The following is a 23,696-nucleotide window of genomic DNA, read 5'->3' as shown; positions in this document are numbered from 1 at the left end:
ATCGTGGCCGGCGCCGGGCGCGTATGCGGCCTTCGCCCGGGAGGCCACTGCTTTGGAGGCCGCCAGTGAACTGAAGCTCCGCGGAGCCGCTGAGCCAGAATCGCATCGGGCGCCAGACGGTTCCGACCGAGTCCCGAGCGTCGTCTTTGGTCCCCGCCCGGCGTCGCGGAGCTCCCATTCCCGGAAGAAGGGCAAGAAGCCCCCGTGGGGGGCAAGGAAAGAGCTTCTCCCGGGCGCCCCTTTCCGCGCCCACCGGCGTCCCCCAGGACGACCCTTTCCCCGCAGTTGCCGCCGCCTGAAAGAGACGGGCCGAGGGTAGAAGGGCGTCGGGCGTCCCTTGGAGGAAGAGGCTCCCGCGGTCGCCTGTCTATCCATGGAGGCTACCGGGGCTTTGCCGCTGCTCCTTCAGGGGTCTCTGAGCAAAGGTCTCCATCCGGACGGGGCTTGTGGCCTCCGGCCCGCAAGGAGAGCTGCCCTCAGATCCGCCCCTCGCTGCCCCACTCTTACGGGCGATCGCGGTAAACAAAGAGCTCCTCTTTCCCGGCTGGGCTGAGGAACAAGGCCAGCCGGTCCATCCCTTCGCAGGGAATCTTCGGCTCAGCCATGTTCTCAGCCCGAGCGGCTGGTTCCAGGAGGTCACCACTCTGCCCCGGGCTTGGCCACTTGGTTGCCTCGCCCGCCTGTGCTTCAGTCTGACAGGGGGACCAACCAAGTCGTCCCCCCACCCAATGCTCACAGTCCCACCAGACTCCGAGGTAACGGCCCTTGGGAGGGGGGGGGGGTTCCGTAGGGCAGGCCTGGCCCAACTGCCCCATCTGACCCCCACGGTCCCTTTGATTCAGTTGGACCGTGGGGGCATTACTTCTCACACTGACCCCCTGCCCGTGGGGTAGTTGCCATTGCAAAGCCAGGCAACAAATCACAACTCCCCTCTGGTGTGTTCATTCAAACCCCCTTGAAAGATTACAGGACCCACCTGAAGCTGTGATAACACCCAGAGGCAAAACCACCACCACCCCTTTGGAGAACCCAGCAGGGGTGAGGACCTTTCCGCCAAAGAGGGGAGGTGGGCCGGGGTGCAAAGGCTGGTCTGAACAAAGCTCAGATCTGGCTTTTCAATCAGGGACCCTCCTGACCCCCAAGTGCTGGGGGGGGGGGGGGCTGAAACGCAGGTCTTAGGCGGGCATCCCGATACGTTCATTTGTGCTTTGGCAGAAGTAACTGGCCTGCTTCATGCCAGTCGGGGTTCAGTGTGTCTTATGGCCCAGAAGACTGCACAAAGTAATCCAAGGTTTAGTGAACCATAACCCACTGCCGGTTGCCACAGTCCAACAAGGGAACAGGCCAGGAAGAAGCAACTGGGGTTTAGTAAAGCTAGAATCATTTTAATCCCAATCCAGATTGAGTCCATACAGTGAATACAGTCTTAACTCCCGTTCATTCTTTTGATGAATGTTTCGTTGAGGTTCCGCTGGCTCTTCCGGGTCTCCGCTTGCCAAGGGAGGTTTCGGTGCCCCTTCAGCCTCTACAGATACAGCTTCTGCCCAAGACCGCCCCCTGCTGCTCACCACTGGCAGCTCCCCAGACCCTTTCAAGGCTGGGTATCCACAAGAAAAAGAGCCCAACTGTCGGCAGCAGGGGTGGCAGGTGCCCGCAATTCCAGGCTAATTGTCTTATCAGGGCAATGCAGCGACTGAGAGATACCCAAAGCAGCACCTATCCAGATGCCAGACTGTTGCCACAGACTTTTCTGAGCAGAAGGGCTCCGTGGGGCATCAGGCAACCACAGGGAAGCCTCCAAAAGGACTGAAGGTTAGGGGCCCAATCCCTTCTAGGGCACGGCAGGATTGGCCTCCTCCACGCGGGATCCCTTGAAGCTTCGCTTCCCCTCCCTTGTTTCTGGGAGGGTGCTGGACACAACTAGGCTCCTGGGGCAAACCCAGGGGCAGGGGGGCGTTTGCTTCCCTGAGTGTGCCCCTACAGGAGGGGGTCACGGCTCCAGGCTGCCACTGCTCCCTCCACCCTCCACCTGCTTGTCAGGAGCCAGCGGGCCTTGAGCTTCAGCCATGCTGGGCTCCTTCTCTGGGACCAGCTTCCTCGAGGTGCCCTTCCCAGCATCCAGCGCCTTCTTCCAAGGCAGCTTCTGCAGACTTCTTGGCCATGCAGCCTCCTCCTGCCCATTCCCCTGATGCCATTGGGCAACTGGAGGGGGGTCTTCGCTGCCACTTCTGGCTTGGCCCGTGGTCACATAAATGGTGGTGATGCTGGGCTCATGGACACCAGCTTCTGCAGCGGCTGCCCCCTGGGGCTCCACGCTCTGCACCAGGTGCTGGGAGCCGTCAGCCCAGCTCCTGTGGCTGCTGGAATGGTGGCCTCCAGGGGGGCGGCCACTATCGTCCCAGGGAGGTAGTGCCACTTCCTCGTAGCAGCTTCTGCCCAGGGTGTGGCATGAGGCCCCCGTGGGGTGGTCAACCTCCAGAGGAGGAGCTCCTTGGACTGAGCTCTCAGAGGCTGTTGGCTTCCGGGCAGGGCTGAGGTTGTCTCGGGGGGCCCTGGGGCTCTGAGGGCCAAAGTGGGTTCCTTCTGCAAAGGAGACGGAGGGCCGCTTGCCCTTGGCGATGCTGGAGGTGCGAGGGATGGTGAAGGGTGAGGGGTACAACGTTGCTGTCCTGGGGAGAAGGCTGCCCTCTGGCAAGGCTGAAAGGGCAGAGAAGGGGGTTTAAAAAAAAGAAGACTGGGCTGGGTTCACCTTACCAGGACACTAACACAATACAGTCTCTGCACCCCAAGCAGGTGTGATGGGACAAGGGGTACAGTGGAGCAGGCCCCCTGGGGGCCTCCTCCCACCATACCAGGAGGTCATGGCACCAGCTGAGTCTCACCTGCGCATTACGTGCAAGCAGCGCCTTCCCTTCAGGGCTAAGCCAAGGCAATAGCAGCCCTTCCCCTCCACTACCCACCACCAGGAGGAAGAAGGGGGCTGATTTCCACCTATGCTCCACAACACCAGGAGGCAGGACGAGAAGCAACAGATGGAAACTAACCAAGGAGAGAACCAGGAGGAATTTCCTGACTGCGAGAACAATGAACCAGTGGAACTGCTTCCCTCCAGAAGTTGTGGGTGCCCCAACAACTTCTCCAACATGGAGGCTTTTAAGAAAAGACTGGACAGCCATTTGTCTGAAATGGTATAGGGCCTCCTGCTTGTGCAGGGGGTTGGGCTAGAAGGCCTCCAAGGTCCCTTCCAACTCTGTCATTCTGTTCGCAGGCTCCCTTCCACCCAAGGGGTCAGCAGAAAAATCTGAGTGGGACACTCGCTGATTGCTAAAACTGCTTTCCTCTAGTTTGGCACTACGATCTTTTGGCACTCTGGGGAAGCGGTGATGGCAATATTGATGTAGGCTTACTGGGGAGGGGACCCTGCCTCTCCCCCCACTCACACTCCTACCTTCACTGGGAGGGAGAGCAGACTGAGGCCCTTGGCGGCCCCCTGTTTCTTCATTGACTCCCTCGGAGGAGGAACCAAAGGAGGTGTCCGAGGGCCAGGCAGCAGATGTTTGTTCGATGAAACTGGGGTTGAAGGGGACCTCTGGGTCTCGATGGGCGACTGGGGGAGGACAAGCATCAGAGCACGGCTATCAGGCCCAGCCCTTCCCACCACAGGCACTGCCCCTCAGCTGCTGGGACAGAAGGCAAGCAGGGGCAGGGGGCACAGAAAGGCAGGCCCCTTTGTGTTGGCGCTCCTTGGGGGTAGATCCTCACCTATCACCCGTGGAAGCTTTGAGCCCCCTGGTGAGAAGCAGGGCAAGCTGGAAGGGAGGCTGGGCCACCTGGCCATTAGGCGGTGCTTCGCTGGAAGGAAGAGATCCTGCTCGGCCCCTGGTGCCCTAGGAAAGAGGGGGAGCTCAGACCGGGAAGACCCCCTTTTTCCCTCTCTGGGCCTTCTCTGGCTGGTCAGGTCTGCTCAAACCATCTGGATGGACCCAGCCAAAGGGAGTCGGTTCTGGCTGGGGGGTGGGGGTGGGGGGCGGCTCTCACCTGACCACAGAGGCTGCCGCACGGCAGTGATGGTGGTGGCAACAGCAGCAGCAGCAGCAGAGGCCCAGCAGGAGCAGAAGGGGGCCCAGGATGCCTGCGAGGAGGGCCTCCTGGCCTTGGACCTCTGGGAGAGGGAGGAAGGAGTCAGCGAGGAAAGCCCCCTCCCGGGGGGCACCTCAGGCCAGGGAAGGCAGACTCACCCCACGGGCAGTCTCCGGAGACAGGGTGGCACCGTCCCCCTGCACAGGGGCAGGCCGCAGAGCAGTTGGGGCCATGGAAGGTTTCCGGGCAGGTCTGGTTGCAGCTGCAAAGGAGGCAGAGAGAAAATGGGACGGGACTGGGGAAAACAGGGCATCACTGCAGCCATCCCACCTCCTTACCTGCTTCCCCAGTAGCCAGGCTGGCAGAGGCAGGTCCCAGAGGCAGGATCACAGCTCCCGTGGAAACAGTCGGGGCAAGAGGACTGGCAGCTCTCCCCGAAGAAGCCGGGGGGGCAGGGGGCCTCACACCTGCATCAAAGCCATGGAGGGCTTGAGGGGCAGAAGCGAGAATAGGACGTGGCCCCCTCTGGGGCAGGAGAGGATTCCCCACTGGCCGCCTCCCTCCCACAGCTCTGCAAAGCTGCCCTTGCTTGCTTCCCTCCCTGTTTCTGGCAGCCGGAAAGACCCCAGCTGCTGCTGGTGCAGAGGGCCTGAGCTCAAGAGCCCCACCTGGCCCCCATGAATCCTGCCTCGCAGTTCCGGCATCGTCCTGTCTGCGGATGGCAAGCCTCTCCTTGGAAACAGTGGTGGGGGCACAGCTGGGTGCAGTTCTCTCCATACAGCCCCGAAGGGCACGGCTGCCTGCAGTGGGTCCCGTTCCAGCCGGGGTCACAGGCCCGGCAGGCCCCCTCCGTGGGGGAGCAGGGCTCTCGGTTCCTGCAGTGGCCGCAGCTGCAGTGGCAGGAGAGAAAGGGCGCAGGCGAGTGGGCACCCTGGCAGTCCAGCACTCAGCTTCTCGGCTCTTCCCTTGGCCTCTCAGTGGGCAAAGGGCACTCCCAGAGTCACAGGCTCCTCACCTATGAGCACACTGGGGTCCATAGGTCCCCTCAGGGCAGGGCTCTGTGCAGGTGGGGCCCCTGAAGCCAGCATCACAGGTGCAGCGTCCATCCTGAGGGGTGCACAGGCCATGCACACACTGGCAAAAGTGTTGGCAGGCCGCCCCCCACCATCCTGCCATACATTCGCATCGGCCAGACTCCTGGGCGCAAGGCGATCCGTTGCAGCTGCAGAGAGAGGCGCATCGCCTGCCCCACCAGCCCCGATGGCAGAGGCAGCGGCCGGTGGCCGGGTCACAGTGGGAGCCCAAGAGATTGCACTGGCACTGCCTTCGACAGTCAGGGGCCCACCAGCCTGGATCACACCGGCAGCTGCCTGTGACGGGGTCGCAGTGGCCTCGCTGCCCACACAGGCAGGCCAACTGGCAGAGCGGCCCCCACCAGCCCTGGTGGCAGCTGCACTCTCCACTGGATGGATGGCACCTGCCATAGGGGTGGCAGCGGCAATTCTGCTTGCAGTCTGGACCCCAGAACTGCTCCGGACACCCTGAAAGAGAAGCACAGGTCATCTCAAAGCCTGGACCACACCCTTTCGCCCACTGCAGGACTGGCCAGAAACAGGGTCTGCACCAGGAGCCCAGTGTTCAGGGACCCCAGTGCCCTTCCAGGTGCCAACCTTGGGAGCGCTTTGCTGCTCAGGCAGGCAGAGGGGATCAGGAGGGAAGCCAGCTCACGGCCAGGGCGGGGAAGGCAGGGCTCCTTCGGGATGGTGTCAGGAGTCCCTGTTTTTTTTATTCTTTTTATTTTTTATTTTATTCTTAATTTTTTAAATAAAAATTTAAAAAAAACAAGAAAAAGGAGTCCCTGGTGGTCCCAGCACGGAGCTGGTGGGAGAGGGGTTCTCCAACTGGCCGGGAAAGACACGGAAAAACTGGTGAATCCGGGGTCGCCTAACGGCCCCCTCAGAATTGGGGGAACGGTTTCTTGGCTACCCCAACTGGGCGGTACTCACGGGCGCTGCAGTTGGCCCCGAAGAAGCCCGGCCGGCAGCGGCAGACAGCCGGGCGAACGCAGATCTCCCGCTCCTGGCAGGCGTCGGCGCCCAAGCAGAGGGCTGTGAGGAAAGCGGGGGGAGGGGACCGAAGGGGGCGCAAAGCATCAGCACAGCCGCCGCCGTTGTCAGTCCGCAGGGGCCCATCCTGCAGCTCTGCCCCGCCTTCGGCGTTCCCCGGGGCAGAAGGAACCGCGTCCGGCCTGGGCCCCTGCCTGGCCCTTGCCCTCCGTCCCAGTCCTGGCGGTGGGTGTGCAAGCAGGAGGCCCCTCGCACGGAGAGCCACTCACCCAGGGGGCACTCGGGCCCCACTTGCTTCCATCCCGGGCAGCAGACGAGGGTGGGCGGCAGACTGGCGGGAGAGAGACCGCCCTTAGCCAGAGCGAGCGGGAATCCAACCTTGCTCACAGCTGCTCCCGGACCCCCACACGCTCCCGGACCGGGCCGTCCTCGGCGGAGCCACCCGCCTCCTCCCTTCAGATGCTGCGGAACCCTTCCGAGTCACCCGGAGCCAAGCGCTGCCGGGCCCGCGAGCCGAGCAGGATCGTGCAGGGCGCTCCTAGGCGAAGAGGCACTCCGGGACTCTTGGCCGGAAAGTTAACGAGGCTCAAACGGCCCCAACAAGCACCGGGAGGCCACCGCCGTGCTGCCGCCTAAAGTCCCAGCTTTCCCGGCCGGTCCGAGCACGGGAAGTCTGCTGGGGCCTCGGGCGAAGAATGGGCGGAAAGGGAAAGCGCGGCCGAGGGCCGGGAGAGAGTCGCAGACGGCAGACGAAGGCCCAAAGGAGGCCCCTCCAGAAGCCCCTCCGGGCCCTGGAGCGAGCGGAAGCCCCCGACCCCGTCGGAGCTGTCCTGCCCGGCAGAGCGAAGCACACAGGCGACCGGCGGAGAGAAGCGGGGCAGGGCGGCTCTCTCCCCCTCTTACCTATCTTCCGCCGCGCACACGTGCCTTCCCCCGAGCTCCAGCTCCGGGGAGCCGCGTCCGGGCTCCGGCAGGCCGAGCAGCAGCAGCAGGAGCAGCGCCGGAGGCGGCGGCGGCGGCGGCGGCGGAGGAGGAACCCAGCGGCGCTCCATCGTCCCGGGGGCCCGGCTGGGAGAAGTAAGCGGCCGCGACCCTCAGCGCAGAAGCGCCTCCCGCCCATTTCCTGCGGCTCTTCCTGAGGAAGCCGGCCGGGCAGAGGAGGAAGGGGGCCAAGGAGCATCGTCGCCGGAGAGGTTTGGCAGTATCTCGGCCCCCAGCCTCTCGGGCCCCTCCCGGACTCTCGGGCGGCTGGAGAGACCCGCAGGGAAGCTCTCGGAGGCCCCTGCACAAGGCAACCTCCCGCCCAGCCGAGCGGGTGTGTGTGTGTGTGGGTACTTTTTTGTCTCATGGCAGAACTGCCGGCTGGGACCGTCCCCCTCCCAGCATTCACAGTCCCCAAAGGCTTTAAGCCACAGTGTCCAGGGATGCCGAGACACCCCCCCACTGAACCCAGATTGGCCGGATAGGCTGGAGTCCAAGGGAGCAGGGGCAGCAACTGTCAAAAACCCAGAAGAGAACTTGATTTGGTTTCAAGCTAAAGAACTTTGTGTGCTTGTTCTTCAGATGCCCCCTTCCACGGCTCCCCCCCCCCCAGGGAAAGGGGAGGGAGGGGCACCAGGAGTTGGGTCTCGAGTAGGTGTTCCTGGGGGCTCTCAGCTTGTCCCCACTACCTTTCCCCCCAGAAGGAAGGGGTGCTTTATCCATGGTTAAGATTTGCATGAAAGGCTAGTTTTGAGTGGCATATGGAAATTGGTGGGAGGGTGGCATCTTGGTGGGGTAGGACATCCTGCCCTGCCGCCTACCTCTGCTTCAGAAATGGGGGGGGCAGATTTCTGCTTCCTCCCAAGGAGGCTCTTCATTTCCACTTGCACGTTTTCCATTTTATTGTCCTTGTTGTTTTGGTGTTAAATGTTAAGGTTGCACACTAGCTGGCCATCCTGGAAGACTGCAGGCACAGGACAGGGTACAACTCTTGCTCCAGGCAGTTCCAAGAAGGCGCAACCTTGTGTGGAGGGGGGGCCAGGTAGCAGGTGCCCAGGACGGAGGTCAGGCAGCCAGTTCTGGGCACAGTGCTCGCAGGGCAGGTTCTGGCTGCCCTCTGCACAGGGAGCAACCTCATTGGAGGGGGCAAGGGGTCTGGGAGGGCAAGGCCCCAGGCTTCTGGCAAAGCCGGGTCAGCGATTCCCCAAAGCATCTCTCCTGGGGCCCAGAAGGGCAGAGCTGCCAGTCCAGCAGAGTGTCCCGGCTCAAGTAAATGGGGAAGTTGGGCCTGGGGAAGAGGCGCTGCCGGGGGGGCTTTCTTCCCTCTGCTCTTCTCCTGGGCCCACATCTTCTGCGTTGATGATCTCCCAGGTTCCAGGCCTGCTTTCCTGGGGGCTGGGCTGGGAGGTTCTGCGATACCACTGGTTGAAACTGGGAGGGGAGAGACACATAGGAGACGCCTGAGGACAGAAAGCAAGAACATTTCTCTGGCCATTGCTCTGCCCACTGGTGCCCCTGCGGTTCTCGGCAGAAGAGCTGCTGGAGCAGGGATTGGCTTTGCTGTGGGGAAAGCTACACACTGAGCAGAGATACGGTCAACACCCCCACCCCCCTCCCCAGGCTCCTTGGCGTCCCAAGCAACTTAGGAAGCCTTGTCTAGTGGGAAAGTTGCTGGCAGGAGATGGTGAGTTCCAGTCCCTCCTGAGGCACAAAAGGCAGCTGGGTGATGGGGCCAGTCACCCTCTCTCAGCCCAGCCTGCCTCACAGTGTGGTTGTTTGGGAGGGGGGGGAATAAGAGGAGGAAGGGGTGCAGAATTCACCACTTTGAGTTACTCATAAACAAACATAAATGCAAAAGGGTGGCACTCTCACTGGGGAACTCAGAGCTCCTTTGATCTCAATCCAGAGCTCCTGAGGCTGGGAGGAGATAAAAGGAGCCTGGCATTTATTGGGGGGTCATGCAGAATTTAGGGAGTTCACCAAGGGCCAAAATGCTCCCCTCCCCAGAGTCTGGCTAATGAGAGGAGGTTAACCTTGAAACTCCCCCCCCCCGGGCCTTTAGGCTGGACTGGAAAAGAAACACCACCCAACTTCCCTGCTTCGGCCATACGCCAAAAGCTGCAACTTCCCTGGGAGGGGTTCCCAGAAAGGCCCCCCAGGGGCGGTGGTCTGCTTACTTCCCCTTGTCCCCAGAGAGATGTCTCAGGACCTCGGCAGGATTCCCTCCCAACCCAGCAACTGTCCCCCTTCTGTCCAGCCAGACTCACAAGCTCTTGATCCTGGACTCGGGCAGGCGGCTATCGGTGCAGTCAGGGCCAGGAGAGCCTATTGGCCACCCCTCCCCTTCCTCCTCCTCCTCCTCCGCCTCTTCCTCTTCCTCTTCCTCCCTGAAATAGAGCAGAACAGAGCAGGCATTGCAGACACCTCCTCCGTGAGTTAGTGTGAGTGTGAGTGCGGGTGTGCATGAACAGAAACTGAAATGCCCCGGGGGGGGAGGGGGGGTTTCCCTTGGAGTGCTGCCACTGCTAGAACTTCTGGACCCTCTGATTAGATGAACGGCTACAGTTCGCATCTTTCTCCCTTTAGTTTTGCACCCTCGTTAATGAATCTCTTCCTAAAACTTCCTAAGCTGCTTTTCTTCTATTTCCCTTCCTGAACCGCAGGAAAAGAAATTATGGCACTTACAAACTACTGAAGGATGCACACATCTGACGAAGCAGCCTCTTTCCATGGAAGTGTGTTACCACGCCAGGTTACTTCTAAGTGCCGTAAGAACCAAGTTGGAGAAACTATCTGAGTAGACCCACTTCTGCTTAGTTTAATCCGATTGGCTGCCTCCGCCCTCCCTACGCTCTTTTGGAGGACCTGCCTTGGGTGGCTGCAGAACAAACACGGCCCCACCTTCCCCTCAATGCAGGGAGCTACAGAACAACAGCCTCACCTCTGTACCTGCCAAGGGTTTGGAGCCGGTCATAAAGAGATGGTTTATAAAGGTGAGTCAGCCCAAGGGCCAAACGTCAGGGGCAGCCATTCTTCCTTCTTTCTCAGGCCAAATGCCCTCTCTTCAGCCTGAGTGGGGGCGGGGGGGATTAATAAATCCCCTTTCCACTCCCCAGGTGTACAAGAGACCAGGTCCTATTTGCTTCTGATCTGTCCAGGCCAAAGGGAGCTGGACTGCCAGATTCTTTGTGGCTAGTGGGTTGTTGGAGACCACACATTTGCCAGAGAGGAAGGGAGTGAGAAAGAGAGGGAGATGAATGATGCCTGGGAAGGACAAATCTGGCCTGAGGCTGACAAGAGACCCACCTGCCCGCTGACGACTCCTCTGTGCCCAGCATCTTGGCCCAGATCTTCTTGCGCTGCTTCTTGATGGCAGATTTCACTGCATGCAGGAGGAGGGCAGGGACTCGCTCCCCATTAAGCAGCTCCCTGTAGGCAGATGCAGCAGCTCAGACTCAGGAGTGGTAAGGGGGGGGGAGGGAGAAGGAAATAACTGCGAGGGGATCCAGGTGTCCTAGTGGACAACCATTTCAATATGAGCCAGCCGTGTGCGACAGCTGCCCCAAAAGGCCAACGGAGTCCTAGACGGCATCAACCGGGGATGGAATCACGTGAAGCCTTGATCCTGCTTTGTAAGGAGGCCTTGGCAGGGCTACACCTGGGATATTGCATCCCATTTTGGTCACAGGATAAACATGAGCCGAGAACGTGAAGCAGCGGCAAAAGGAGCCGCTGCTCTCCTCTCCCTTCTGCACTGGTCAGCTTGCACGTATAATACGCCGAACAGATCTGGGCACCATATTTTAGGGAGCTGGGTAGAAAAAGACAACGAACAGTAGCAGAATAACAGATTTGGATGGGACCTTGGAGATCTTCTAATCCAACCCCTCTCAAGCAGGAAACCCTAGACCCGTGATGGCAAACCTATGGCACGCATACCACAGGTGGCACTTGGAGCCATTTGTCAAGGCACGCGAGCCTTGCCCTGTCAGCACATGCGTGCTGGCCAGCTGACTTCGGCCTTCTTTTGAGGCCATTTTTCACCCTCCAGAGGCTTCAGGAGCTTCACTGAAGCCTCCGGAGCACGGAAAGCTGGCCCTACGGGCAAACCGCTTCTCTGAAGGCTCCGGAGGGCAAAAAATGACACTATGAGCAAACCGGAAGTGACTTCCTGAATTTCCGGTTTGCCCGTAGGGCTGGTTTTTCGCGTTCTGGAGACTTCATGGAATATCCTGAAGCCTCGGAGGGGGGGGGAGGCTGTTTTCACCCTCACCAGGCTCCTATAAAGCCTCTGGAGCCTGGGGAGGGTGAAAAAAGCAGTCCAAATATGGGGGGGAGCGCATGCGCACTGGGGTCGTGTGCAAAGCATTATGGGTGTGGCATGCCTGCGCATGACCCCCCTGCACTCCCCCTGCTTTTGGCATGTGAGCCAGAAAAGGTTTGCCATCACTGCCCTAGACAATTTCAGACAAGTGGGTGTCCAGTCTCTTCCTTAAAGCCTCCAGCAAACCGGATGGGCTTGACTAGAGAGGCAGTTGGGGACCCCTGGAAGGACAGATTTATTGAGATTTATTTATTTCAATAAATACCCAACTCCATGGTGTCCAAGACTGACTGACTATATAAAAAAAACAAAAAACAAATACAAATGCAGTAAGATAAATACAAACACAAGAAGGGAAGTTACAAAATGGCAACCTGAACAAGCGACATCAGAAGGTGTGTACACAGTGTGGTCACTAAGAGTCAACGCAACCATGAGGTCAGATCACCAGTCAAATGAATCGAACAGCCAAGTCCCCAAGCCAGAAGGCTAGAAGTCCCCAGGGGGAAACCCTGGGTGCGAAATAGGCAGCCTGTGTGGTCCCTCGTAGATGATGGTGGATGATAGATGCTGGTTTACTGCACTTTGAGCAATGTCAGATGGTGGTTTTTTTAATACTGTTTTTATACAATAGGGGGTACATATTTAGTTCTTTTTATATTTTAATTACTGTGAGTCATATATTTTATTTTTCAATTCATTTATTAAATTTATCTCCCCTCCCCCCAATCTCACCAGTAAGGTGACACTGGGTGACTATTTCAGATGGATGGCTACATAAACTGAATAATTTAAGTATATAACAAAGCAAGCAAATGAAGAGGGCTGAAATATTCCTTAGGTCCTGGAAAGCAAGATACTATTCAAAGCGACCCAGGCAAATTTTCCCCTGAGACATAAGAAGGAGCAGCGATTAAGCTCAATCGGCTTAATTGCAAAAACTCTCTTATCATAGTCTTATCTCTGTGAAGTAGAGCTCCAGTTTTCCTGGGAAGTTTGTTTCCTAGTTTGGCTTACCCCAAACTCCCCCCCCCCCAGAAGCCTCTGGGTCTACTAACATCCTGGTGCTGCTCCAGATCTGTGGAGTTCCTTGGTTCATTTCTCATGCCATTAATAGACAGCAACAGAGAGCAAGTGTCACCTCTGCAAAGACACTAAAGAAGCAGTGGATCACCTGGTTAGCTGCTGCCAGAAGATCACACAGACTATAAGCAACAGCATGGCAAAGTGGCAACATTGAGGCATTGGAAGATCTGCAAAAAATACCACTCGCTTGCAAGCAAGAACCAGTGTGAGCACAAAATAGAGAAAGTCATAGAACATGAAGAAACTAAAGTGCTCTGGGATTTTAGTATTCAAACAGACAGGCACCTGCCACATAACACTCCAAACTTAACAACTGTTGGTAAGAAAAACAAAAACTTTGGTTATTGGACGTTGCAGTACCTGGAGACAGCAGAAGAGAAGAGGAAGAACTAGAGAAGATACAAAACACAAAGACCTGCAAATTGAAGTAAAACGACTGAAAGGCTTCCGGTGGCACCATCGGATTTGGAGGACGCTCCCTAGGGAATGCCAGCCCCGTGACTGAGTATAAGCTGCTAGAACAGCGTAAATCAGCTGACTGGTGACTTGAAAACTCCCCCCTCGGGAAAAGAGGGTGAGGTGAGCAGCCGGGCAAGGGTAGAGCTCCCCGGGATCCCCAGGAGCAATTCTGGGGCGTGAAGGGTGAGAGCTCCCCAGAAGCCCGACAGAGCTCCTCATCCGGGACGCTTCTGCCTTCGCAGAAACGAAACGTCACGACCACCCCTGCTGTCAATGTTTCAATCTACATTTGAATGATATGCAGGCAGAGCAAAACAGGAGTGAATATAACCGCAAGTACAAACCTTAATTCCGATGTAATATACTTCCTTCTGTGAAGATAAAGGGACCTAAAAGGAAGATGCGCCTGAATAACAAAGGGTGTGATGAAAGTGAAACTTAAAAAGGACAGCACTTGTTAAGTGCCTGCTAATGTTGTTAAAAGACTCAAGAGCTTAAGATCAAAGAAAACAGTATTAGTTAACAAATCTGGGGGAATAGGTGGAGTTTTTGGATTTAATAAACTGGCTGTTGAAAAGATTGATTGAATATTTGGAAATGGCTTCAAAACAAACAAAACTAAGCATTTCCAAGAGCGCTGGAAGCTCCCCAGCCCAGACACAGAAATTGCAATCTTTATTACCCCCAGTAGAAACACAAACTCTGACACTTGAGGCTCTTCAAAATGCATTAAAGGACCAAGCCATTGTTTTGGAAGGAAACATTTCAAATGCTTTTAAAGACGTGTCTGATGAAATGTCTGGAATTAAGGATTTAATCCAAACCCATAATCAACAGATAAGAGAGGACATAGTAGATGCATTTAAGGGCTTACTTGGTTATGTAACATCTCTGGATGAGAAGGTGGAAGAAATCAATCAGTCTAATATCAAGTTGGAGAATAAAGTTGAGGAGGCACAAAGTAAAATCGATAAGTCAGAGGCAGAGGTTACAATGATACAATACAGAACGATGGAATTTGCTCTAAGAATAAGAGGTATGAAAGAACATAACCAAGAAGATCTGAGAGATATTTTTGCAGAAGCTTTTGCTCAATTAACTGGTGAACCAAAGGTAGAATGTGCTTGGCAAATTGACAAAATTTACCATGTTAATTCATGGATTGCTAGACAGAGACAACTACCAAGAGATATTGTAATTTATTTTGTCACCAGGAAAATTAGGAAAGGAATATTGCAATCAATTTACAAAAATAAGTTACAAGTGGCAGGTCAAGATGTGATAGTATTGAAGGAAATTCCCCCAAAAATGTTGAGTTCCAGGAAGGATTACGCATTTCTAGTGGACGAACTTAGAAATCGCCAGATACAGTATTGAGGGGAGGCGCCAGCCGGATTGGTGGTGAACTACCTAGGAGAAAGATATTGTCTTAACTCAGTTTGAAAGGCAAGAGATTTTTATAGCAATGTATTAAAGGCTGGATACCCTCCATCTCCAGGATCTAGAGGAAGAAAAGAAGCAGGGGAGACCAAACAGCAAGATATTCAGGCACAAGCGGGAGCTGCTCAAGCTCTGGACTTACCTGAGGAGACAGAAGAAATTATGGAACAAAGACAAACTCGAGCGGCCACTAAACGCAAAGAGCAAGAATTAAAGATGCAGCAAGCCCAGACAATAATCCAAGAAATTACAAATACAAACACAGAAGCTGTGGGGGGAGCAAGACCAAAGGTGAAATCCCAGCAAGATTTCCAGGTAGCTCTTAGAAAGCTTCAGGGAGCTGAAGATGACAATTAAATTTCTAACCTGGAATGTTAATGGTTTAAATTCACCACAAAAAAGGAAAAAAAATATTTCACTATCTGAAACAATTTAAAAATAATGTAATTTGTCTGCAAGAAACACATATTAGAACACAGGATCAGAAATACTTGATGAACGCAAGATTGGGATTATACTTTGTGGCATCTGCTCCAGAGAAGAAAAATGATATAGTTATATACTTAAGAAAAGATTTAAAGGCTGAATTAATTGAAGCAGATCCTCAAGGAAGATATATTGCAATGGAACTACTAATAGAAGGAAAGAAAACACTCTTAACAGGAGTATATGCTCCCAATCAACAACAAGAAAATTTTTACAAGTTGCTTCATACTAAATTAACACAATGGGTTTATAGATCGTTGCTTTGACACCATCAAAGACAAGAAGAAATACTCAAACACGAACAAGATTGCCTAAATGCCTAAATCCTTTTTCGATCTGATGGATGATATGGAACTGAGAGATATCTGGAGAGAACGGAATGTTAAAGAATGGGACTTTACATTTTTTTTCCCGATAGGCATCAATCCTTTTCCAGAATTGACTTCATACTAATTACAAATGATTTCCTTTCTAGGGTGAAGAAGTATTGGTATCATTCTTTCAAATGATACCAATACTTAAAAAAGACGCAAATCTGGAAGAATGGCAGAAAGGTATTAACAACTTTATTTGGGCAGGAAAGAAACCGAGAATAAAACTTAAAATAATGCAAGATATACGCGAAAGAGGAGGCTTAAAAATGCCCAACTTAAAATTATACTATGAAGCAGCAGTTTTAACAACAATTAGCGATTGGATTATTAACCTAACAGAGGATAGAATATTGAATATTGAAGGTTATGATCTGATATATGGCTGGCATGCTTATCTAATATATGAACCTAACGACGGCAGCAAGATTGTTGGTGGCGCAATATTGGAAGAAGGAAGAGTTGCCCACTATCTAAGAATAGACGTTAAAAGTAGTAAACTTAGCAGAGATAGCCAAAATTTCAGCATATCTGAAGGACCACTCAGATGAGAAGTACAAGCTGGACTGGAGAAGATGGATTGACTATATTCAAAACAAATACCGGACTAAAAAATTTCAGTTAGCTTATGAATGAAGGCATAAGGAATGCTACAATTTATTCAAAGCTAGTTTAATAAAGGGGGAGTTAAAGCACAAGAATAGTAACATGTTAAAATTAGTTAGTTTATGTTAGCGTATGGTTGTTAAATGTTTATACCCTGTATTTTGCTCTGGGAGGTCGGGGGGAGGGAGGGAAGTGGGGTAGGGATGGGGGAAGAGGGAAGGGTAAGGGGGGTAATAATTGTAAAACTTATTAAAAATTTTAAGAATAAAAAAAAAAAAGAATGGACGCTAAAAGTAGTAAATCTAGCAGAGATGGCCAAAATCACAGCATATTTGGACCATTCAGATGAGAAATATAAGTTGGAATGGAGAAGATGGATTGACTATATTCAAAATAAATATCAGATTAAAAATTTTCAATTAGCTTATGAGTGAAGGCACAAGGAATGTTACAATTTATCTAAAGTTAGTTCAACAAAAGGGGAATTAAAGCACAAGAGGAGGTAGGATGTTAAAGTCAGTTAGTTTATGTTAGCGTATGATTGTTAAATGTTTATACCCTGTATTTTGCTCTGGGAGGTTGGTGGGAGGGAGGGTTGGAGTGGGGGGTAGGGTTGGGGGTGGAGGGAGGGAAGGGGGAGGGGAAACATTTGGAAAATTATTAAAACTTTTAATTAAAAAAAAAGAAGTAAAACGACTGTGGCAAAAGAAAGCAAAGGTGGCACCAATAGTGGTAGGCGCCTTGGGTGCAATCTGAAAACATCTGGAGCACCACGTGATCACCATCGGCATGGAAAAAATCCCCATTGGTCAATTGCAAAAGGCAGATTTCCTGGGAACAGCTCACTTCCTGCGACAATACCTTTAAGACCATCAAACAACCACACCTGCCCATTCCAGGTCCTGGAGAAGGATTGGATAGGTGGATAAAAATGCCAGACCCAGCAGTGGACTGTGCGACCAACAATAATTTAAATAATGCAACCTCTTGACTGCAGAGGATGAAGTCAAGCAATTAGAAGTTTCAGCTGTCCTTGGGAGATAGAACATCAATAAATAAAATCAAACTTTTTTAAAAAGAGAAATTCAATAACTCTTTTTATGTTAGGTATTAAAATGTAAAAATTCCCAGTTGGAAGAAAGAGTTAGGATTAGGGTAACCCGATCATAATAACACAATGTTTCTGTATAAGATTTTTTTAAAATGATGCAATGATTTAATTAGCTCAGATGCAATGAGCTCAGAAATGAAACTGCTTGTAAATTATATTTTAGCTCAAAAGAAGTTAATGAAAGTAGTTTTATGGGATGCAAAAAGTTAGGAATTGTAAAAAAAAGTTGATTACATAGAATTTCCTACCTGTAGAGCCAATGTTCAAAATTCAAGTGCAGTTTTCTGGCTAAATATTTTAAGCCCATTTTTAAAGAAAATTAGATTCCTGAAGCAAATGTCATTTGCTTGTTTCCTAAGCTTTTTAAAAGCTTCTTATATTGGAGGCTCAGGGGAACTATGTTAATTATTTCCCCTCGCCCAGGGGCATAGCTTCTTTCACTCTTTCCTCTAACTTCAAACCAACTTGGTTTTTTGGAGACTACCTAAACTAGGGGTGACATGATAGCAATATTCCAATGTCAAAGGGCTGCCACAAAGAAGAGGGGGGTCCACCTATTCGCCAAAGCACTAGAAGACAGGACAAGAAGAGGCTGTCGAAGTGATGTCCCGATGTTTGGAAGCCGTCGGGGTCTGGATGGGGGACAACAGACTCAAACTCAACCCCTCCAAGACCGAGTGGCTGTGGCTACCGGCACCTCGGTTCAGCCAGCTGATTCCATCACTGGCCATAGGGGGCGAACAACTGCCCCCTGTGGAACGGGCGCGCAATTTGGGCGTCCTCCTAGATGCCCGGCTGTCAATGGATGATCATGTGGCAGCCGTGGCAAGGGGGGCGTTCCACCAGGTTCGCCTGGTGCGCCAATTGCGCCCCCTTCTGGACCGTGATGCCCTACGCACAGTCACTCATGCACTGGTGACGTCTCGCCTGGACTACTGTAACGCTCTCTACATGGGGCTTCCCTTGGGACGCGCCCGAAGACTGCAGCTAGTCCAGAACGCAGCCGCGCGGGTAGTCATGGGGAGTACTAGGTACTCCCACGTAACACCTCTCCTGCGCGAGCTGCACTGGCTGCCTGTAGTCTTTCGGGTGCGTTTCAAGGTTCTGATTACCATCTTTAAAGCGCTCCATGGCATAGGGCCTAGTTACCTGCGGGATCGCATCCTCCCACATACATCCCTGCGGCCAATTCGCTCTCACAGGGAGGGCCTTCTCCTGGTGCCGTCCATGAGGCAATGCCAACGGGCGACACCGAGGAGTAGGGCCTTCTCTGTGATGGGCCCAACCCTCTGGAATGACCTCCCCCCCGACATTAGAACCACTACTGACCTCCGCTCCTTCCGACAGAAATTGAAGACACACCTGTTCCGACTGGCTGGTCTGGCATAATTTATAACGTCTACCTCCTGGCATACACATTCTTACTGGTTTTTAGAGGGATAGTTTTTTAAATTTAACCTGATATGACATTGGGATTTTAAATTTTGTACATTTCGATTTATTTATTTAGCTGTACAGTTTGGCATATTTTATCCTCCTCTCATATACGTATTTATGTAATTATTACTATGTTTTAATTTGTTGTATTTTGATACGGACTGTACACCGCCCCGAGTCCCTTTCGGGAGAGGGGGCGGTATATAAACGCTAATAAATAATAATAATAATAATAATAATAATAATAATAATAATAAATAAATAAATAAAGAAGCAACAGATGGAAACTAATCAAGGAGAGAAGCAACCAGAAACTAAGGAGGTGCTCCAACACTGGAGGCTTTTAAGAAGAGACTGGACGGCCACTTGTCTGAAATGATATAGAGTATCATGCTTAAGCAGGAGATTGGACTAGAAGAAGTAACTGTGAGAGGGATCTTGGAGTTCTAGTGGACAACCATTTAAATATGAGCCAGCAGTGTGCAGCAGCTGCCAAAAAAGCCAACACAGTCCTAGGCTGCATCAACAGAGGGATAGAATCAAGATCACGTGAAGGGTTAATACCACTTTATAATGCCTTGGTAAGGCCACACTTGGAATCCTGCATTCAGTTCTGGTCGCCACGATGTAAAAAAGATGTGGAGACTCTAGAAAGAGTGCAGAGAAGAGCAACGAAGATGATTAGGGGACTGGAGACTAAAACATATGAAGAACGGTTGCAGGAACTAGGTATGTCTAGCTTAAAAGAAAGAAGGACTAGGGGAGACATGATAGCAGTGTTCCAATATCTCAGGGGTTGCCACAAAGAAGAGGGAGTCAAACTATTCTCCAAGGCACCTGAGGGTAGAACAAGAAGCAATGGGTGGAAACTAATCAAGGAGAGAAGCAACTTAGAACTGAGGAGAAACTTCCTGACAGTTAGAACAATTAATCAGTGGAACAGCTTGCCTCCAGAAGTTGTGAATGCCCCAACACTGGAAGTCTTTAAGAAGATGTTGGATAGCCATTTGTCTGGAACGGTATAGGGTTTCCTGCCTAGGCAGGGGGTTGGACTAGAAGATCTCCAAGGACCCTTCCAACTCTACTATTGTATTGTATCTCCCAGGTCCCTTCCAACTGTTTTATTCTGTTATTCTGTCTCCAGGTGAGTCGGTAGTCTTGGCCTCCGGCTCCCTGGGCAGGTGAGCAAGGCCAAACCTCATGGGGAAGGAGCCAAGGGGCCGTGCCTGGGACCAGCTCCAGACACCACAGAAGGAGCCTGGCAAACTGGAGAAACTTCCTGGGGAAAAGAAAACCATGAGGAGACATGGCAGCCACCTTCAAGCACCAAAGGGCCACCAGGTAGATGACCAGGTGGAATTTTCCAGGCTGGTTGCAGAAGGCAAGGAAGAAATTAGGGTTTAAATTAGGAGTGTTTTGGTGGGAAGGGCTTCCGAACACTAAGTGCTCTTTAAACAGCTTGGGGGCTGGAGGTGTTTAAAGAGAGGCTGCACAGGTGTCCCTTGGGGAGGGGCAATGGAGGACTCCTGCACTGGAAGAGACCACCACCCGCTTCCTTTGGGTGGGCTGGGGGCTCGGTCATCCTAAGGAAGGCAAAAAACCTTTTCCAATGGGGGAAAAGTAAAAGAAAAGGACAGCAGCACTGCAGGATAAGGCGAAGAACCACGGATTTTGTGGTCTTCAGAAGAACTTATTCTTTCTTTTATTTCAACAGCCACCCATCCCAACCATCCGCTCTCCAGGGCCAGAAGCTTTCTGACGGGGACAAGCTGACTCTTGGCAGGAGGAGACTCCGAAGAAGAGGGACAGTCCTGGGGTTGGTAGCACCCTGTATTTTCTGCAGGGCTGGACACACACACACACACACGGCCCATAGAGAGACCCCTGCAGCAGCTACTCTGTCAGAAAGCGAACTTGGGCCTCCCTGCCAAAATCAGTCCAGCTCTCCTGCAGCAAAGGCAGTTGTGGGGCTGCCATCGGTCCATCAGGAGAGAAGTTCCCCCCACCTCATACCCAGGGAGACCGACTGACCGCTGGTAGTAGGCCAACTCCTCCTCCACCAAGAAGAGGCTGGTCTTGAGCTCGTTGCGTTCTTGAAGGATCTGTTCCAGCTCTTCCTTCGAGAAGCTGCGCTGGCCTGGGGGGTGTTCTGGGGAGACTGTAGCCCCTCCCACACACCCCTCCTCCCGTTCCTAAGGAAAGATGGGGGACGTTTACATTGCCTTGCTCTGTGAGCCACCTAGGTCAGTCCGAAGTCATGCCTAAAATAATGAATAAAAGGAAGCTGGTGGATGGCCACCTGCTTGTGGGCACCACCTCCCCCTTTCGCCTGGAAAGTGCCCAGGCTGGACTCGGGGTGCCATCAGCCTCATGCTCCTCAGTGGGATGCCCCTCCAGCGCTTCCCCCCCCCATCCCAAGACTACTTGGAGCCCAGCTTAGAAGGACAAAAGGTGCTGCAGGGAGGCACTGCGATGACCTTGGAGAAGCCATCCAGAAGGCCTCAAGTGGGGCAGAAGCTCAACAAGGCCAGGCAGGCAGGCAGGCAGGCAGCCTTAGAAAAAGGCTCAACTGGCCCTCCCTGACTCCCTGGAGTCTTCCTGTGGAGTCGGTTTCTAATCTGGTCTACCTCATAAGGTTGGCAGCACCCACTGTAGTAGTCCACAGGGCTCTTGTTCATCCAGAGGGAGGAGGGGTCGAGGAGGCCACGGCCCCTCCAGGTTGCCCTGGCCCGGAGCCCTCTTTGCCTTCCCTCCATGCTCTTGCTCTGTCCCTCTCACCGTGGGGGTGCCAGTCCTGGTGGGCTCTGCTGCTCTGCCACACCTTTCTGCTTCCCAGAGGGCCTCCGCCTCCGCCTTCCTCTCCAGGGCGCTCCTGAGCTGGACCTGCACCACAGCCAGCTTCCGGCGCAGGTTCTCATTCATGGTCATGAAGCGGTTGAGCTGCTCCTGCAGCTGCGGAGACAGACCCACAACGGCCCTCAGCAACTGGGGGAGGTGGGAGGCCCCCCACCCTTGGTTTCCCCTCCAGCCGGACCCACTGGCACTCACAGCCTCTGTGTCGGAGGCCTTCCGCTGGATCTCGTGGTCCTGGGCACGGATCTTGTCCCGCTGACGGTCCACCACCTTCTTCAGCTGTAGCATCAGCTCCCGCTCTTGGCGCCCAGGGCCATCTGGGGTAGGACAGAAACCGGCTTCGTGGCATCCCTTTGGCTTTGCCATCGCTTGGCTGAGCTTTGGGCCGAAGGAACCTTGCAAGGCTGATGCCCACTGGCAGCACCCAAGGGCAGAAGCCGCCACGCATGCAGGAAGTAAGCAGCAAAGGGAGACCTTGAAGGAGGTGCCTCCTCGCCTCCCCCACTCAACCCAGCTGCAACAGGCAGAATGCCCACGGACATCGGATGCCCTGGCAGCATCTCCTGCTCCTCTGGCACAAGGGGGCTCCGAGGGACAATGCCAGGGACCCACCCCACTCTTCAGCTACTTTTCCAATCAAGTTACCCTACAGCATTCATGGGTGCATTTACATTTGTCTGTCTGTCTGCTTCTTTATGTCCTTCAGACCTGTAAGCTCCCAATGACGCTGTGTAGCTCACACAAACCAAACAGAGAAATTGTAATAAAACCAATTAAACAGAAGATGGAAGACAAAAGATGGCAAGGACTAATAAAACCAACTGATCAGGTCTGCACAGAAAGCCAAATGGTAAATCTGCAGTTGGAATTCACATCACCTGCTAAATCCAAACCAAGCAAAGCACTTGACAGTCTCTGAGCTTCAGCCATTGAGCTGGCTGAGGCGAGTTTAACCCCTCCCTTGGGAAGAGTCAGCCAAAGAAGGAGGCCCCTCTCCTCCCACCCTGCCAGGGAGTGGCATCCTGAAAGGCAGCAGCGCCAGTCTGTGTTGGGCACCCAACCAAGGTCACGCCTGCCTTTCCTCTCCGGATGCCCAGATTTCACTACTGGCTGAGCTGCAACTCATGATGCATAGCTGGAGATTTCGGGTGATGAAGGAAGCCTCCCTCTGCTTCTCTCCAGTCCAGCCTTGCTCTGGATTCTCTCCTGGCCCATCTAGCCACAGAGCCCGGAGCAGGAACGCACAAGGGAGACCAGGAGGCTGCCGCCCTACCCAGGCAGGACACCCCTGGGCTAATGACTTAAGCAATCAGGCTAGATTTGCGGAACACCCTGCCCCCTCCAGAGAAAGCCTGTTGTGTAAATGCAACTGCTCTCTCCCCTTCACAAGCACACCCTCCCGGGGAATCGCTCACTGCAGCCTTCCAAGCTAAGTGAGGCCTGTTAAAGGGCACCCCATGCCCACCCCGCCGCACCCTGGCCGGCGCTTCACAGCACCAAAACAAGGAAGTCAACCAACCGGCCGCTGGAGTTCCCGCAGCTCAAAGTTCAAGCGAGGGGGAAGCAGCAGGTGGATGCGCAGAGACTCTGGCAGAATCGACAAGGCAGCGGTCAGCGCTTGGCTTTCCAGCAAAGCCCCCCCCCGCCTTACCTTCCTGGGCTTGGCCCCCCGCAAGGCGGCTCAAGGCGCGCTGCTGCTCCTCTTCCAGCTGGGCCAGCCGGCTCTGGAGGCGCCGCTCCCGCTGCAGGGCTTCGGCCAGCCGCTGCTCCGCCACCTGCCAAGGGAAGAAGCGCACCGCTCGCTTCGACCTGCGCCAAGCGCTCCGCGGCCGGCGGCGCAGGGGAGGCGCGGGCCAGCCGGGGTGGGAACGCACTCTCGGCCCCCCCTATCTCCCGCCCCCCCTCCGCCCAAGCCGCCACCGGGGAGGTGCCCGGCCGCGGGGAAACGCCGGAGCCTTCCCGGCCGGGGAGCGCGCTGGCCTTCGCACCTGCTGCGAACCCTCTACGGCGGCACCGGGCGCTTCCTCGTCCGACGGCGCTCCCAGCAGCAGTTCGGGAGCCCCGGCGAGCCCGCCTGCCGCCAGCGTCTCCAGGAGCTCCAGGAGCCGCACCACTTGCGGGACCAGCCCGGCCAGGGCGGCCGTCCCGAAGTCCTCCGACAGCCGCTGCAGTTCTGAGCCCAGCGCGGCCGCCAGGCGGTACACGTAGGCCGCCTCCATCCGTCCCGCCGCCGCGCTCCGGCCCCGGCGGCGCTACCCAGCGCTCCCCAACGCCGACTGCGCTCGGGCGGCAGAAGAGGCGGCGCCGCTCCGCCTTCCACCTCCTCGCTCGCCCCGCCTCGCTCGCTCGGGCCGGAGAGAAGGCGCCCCTGGCAGGACTCGGCCGTTCTGCGCGGG

At 54.1% G+C, this 23,696-nt stretch overlaps 2 protein-coding genes across 3 annotated transcripts; both read right to left on the bottom strand.

The window, feature by feature from the left end:
* Nucleotides 1-1,364: 1,364 nt before the first annotated feature.
* Nucleotides 1,365-8,340, bottom strand: SCARF1 (scavenger receptor class F member 1; the record flags this gene model as incomplete). Its single annotated transcript, XM_081943955.1, has 13 exons — nucleotides 1,365-2,697; nucleotides 3,449-3,607; nucleotides 3,763-3,887; nucleotides 4,039-4,162; nucleotides 4,239-4,342; nucleotides 4,419-4,547; nucleotides 4,749-4,970; nucleotides 5,096-5,621; nucleotides 6,087-6,188; nucleotides 6,416-6,618; nucleotides 6,754-6,937; nucleotides 7,184-7,394; nucleotides 8,149-8,340. 13 exons carry the CDS (start codon nucleotides 8,338-8,340, stop codon nucleotides 1,991-1,993), a joined length of 2,988 nt encoding a protein of 995 aa, XP_081800081.1. The 3' UTR covers nucleotides 1,365-1,990.
* RILP (Rab interacting lysosomal protein) lies at nucleotides 7,213-23,618 on the bottom strand. 2 transcript variants are annotated; one of them, XM_081940399.1, is made up of 8 exons: nucleotides 23,289-23,618; nucleotides 22,952-23,075; nucleotides 21,496-21,617; nucleotides 21,226-21,399; nucleotides 20,479-20,639; nucleotides 10,430-10,556; nucleotides 9,395-9,504; nucleotides 7,213-8,558 (listed from the first exon to the last, which is right to left on the bottom strand). In XM_081940399.1, exons 1-8 carry the CDS (start codon nucleotides 23,517-23,519, stop codon nucleotides 8,393-8,395), a joined length of 1,215 nt encoding a protein of 404 aa, XP_081796525.1. In that variant the 5' UTR covers nucleotides 23,520-23,618; the 3' UTR covers nucleotides 7,213-8,392. The 2 variants fall into 2 exon arrangements, with proteins under 2 accessions (XP_081796525.1, XP_081796524.1); XM_081940398.1 differs by having other exon boundaries at nucleotides 9,395-9,514; nucleotides 10,434-10,556.
* Between the last annotated feature and the right edge of the window lie 78 nt (nucleotides 23,619-23,696).

This window comes from Natrix helvetica, assembly GCF_964273705.1.
Source record: "Natrix helvetica genome assembly, chromosome: 2".
Taxonomy (NCBI): Eukaryota; Metazoa; Chordata; class Lepidosauria; order Squamata; family Natricidae; genus Natrix; species Natrix helvetica.
The sequence above is the reverse complement of the archived record's forward strand: the minus strand, read 5'-3'. Positions and strand labels throughout refer to the sequence as shown.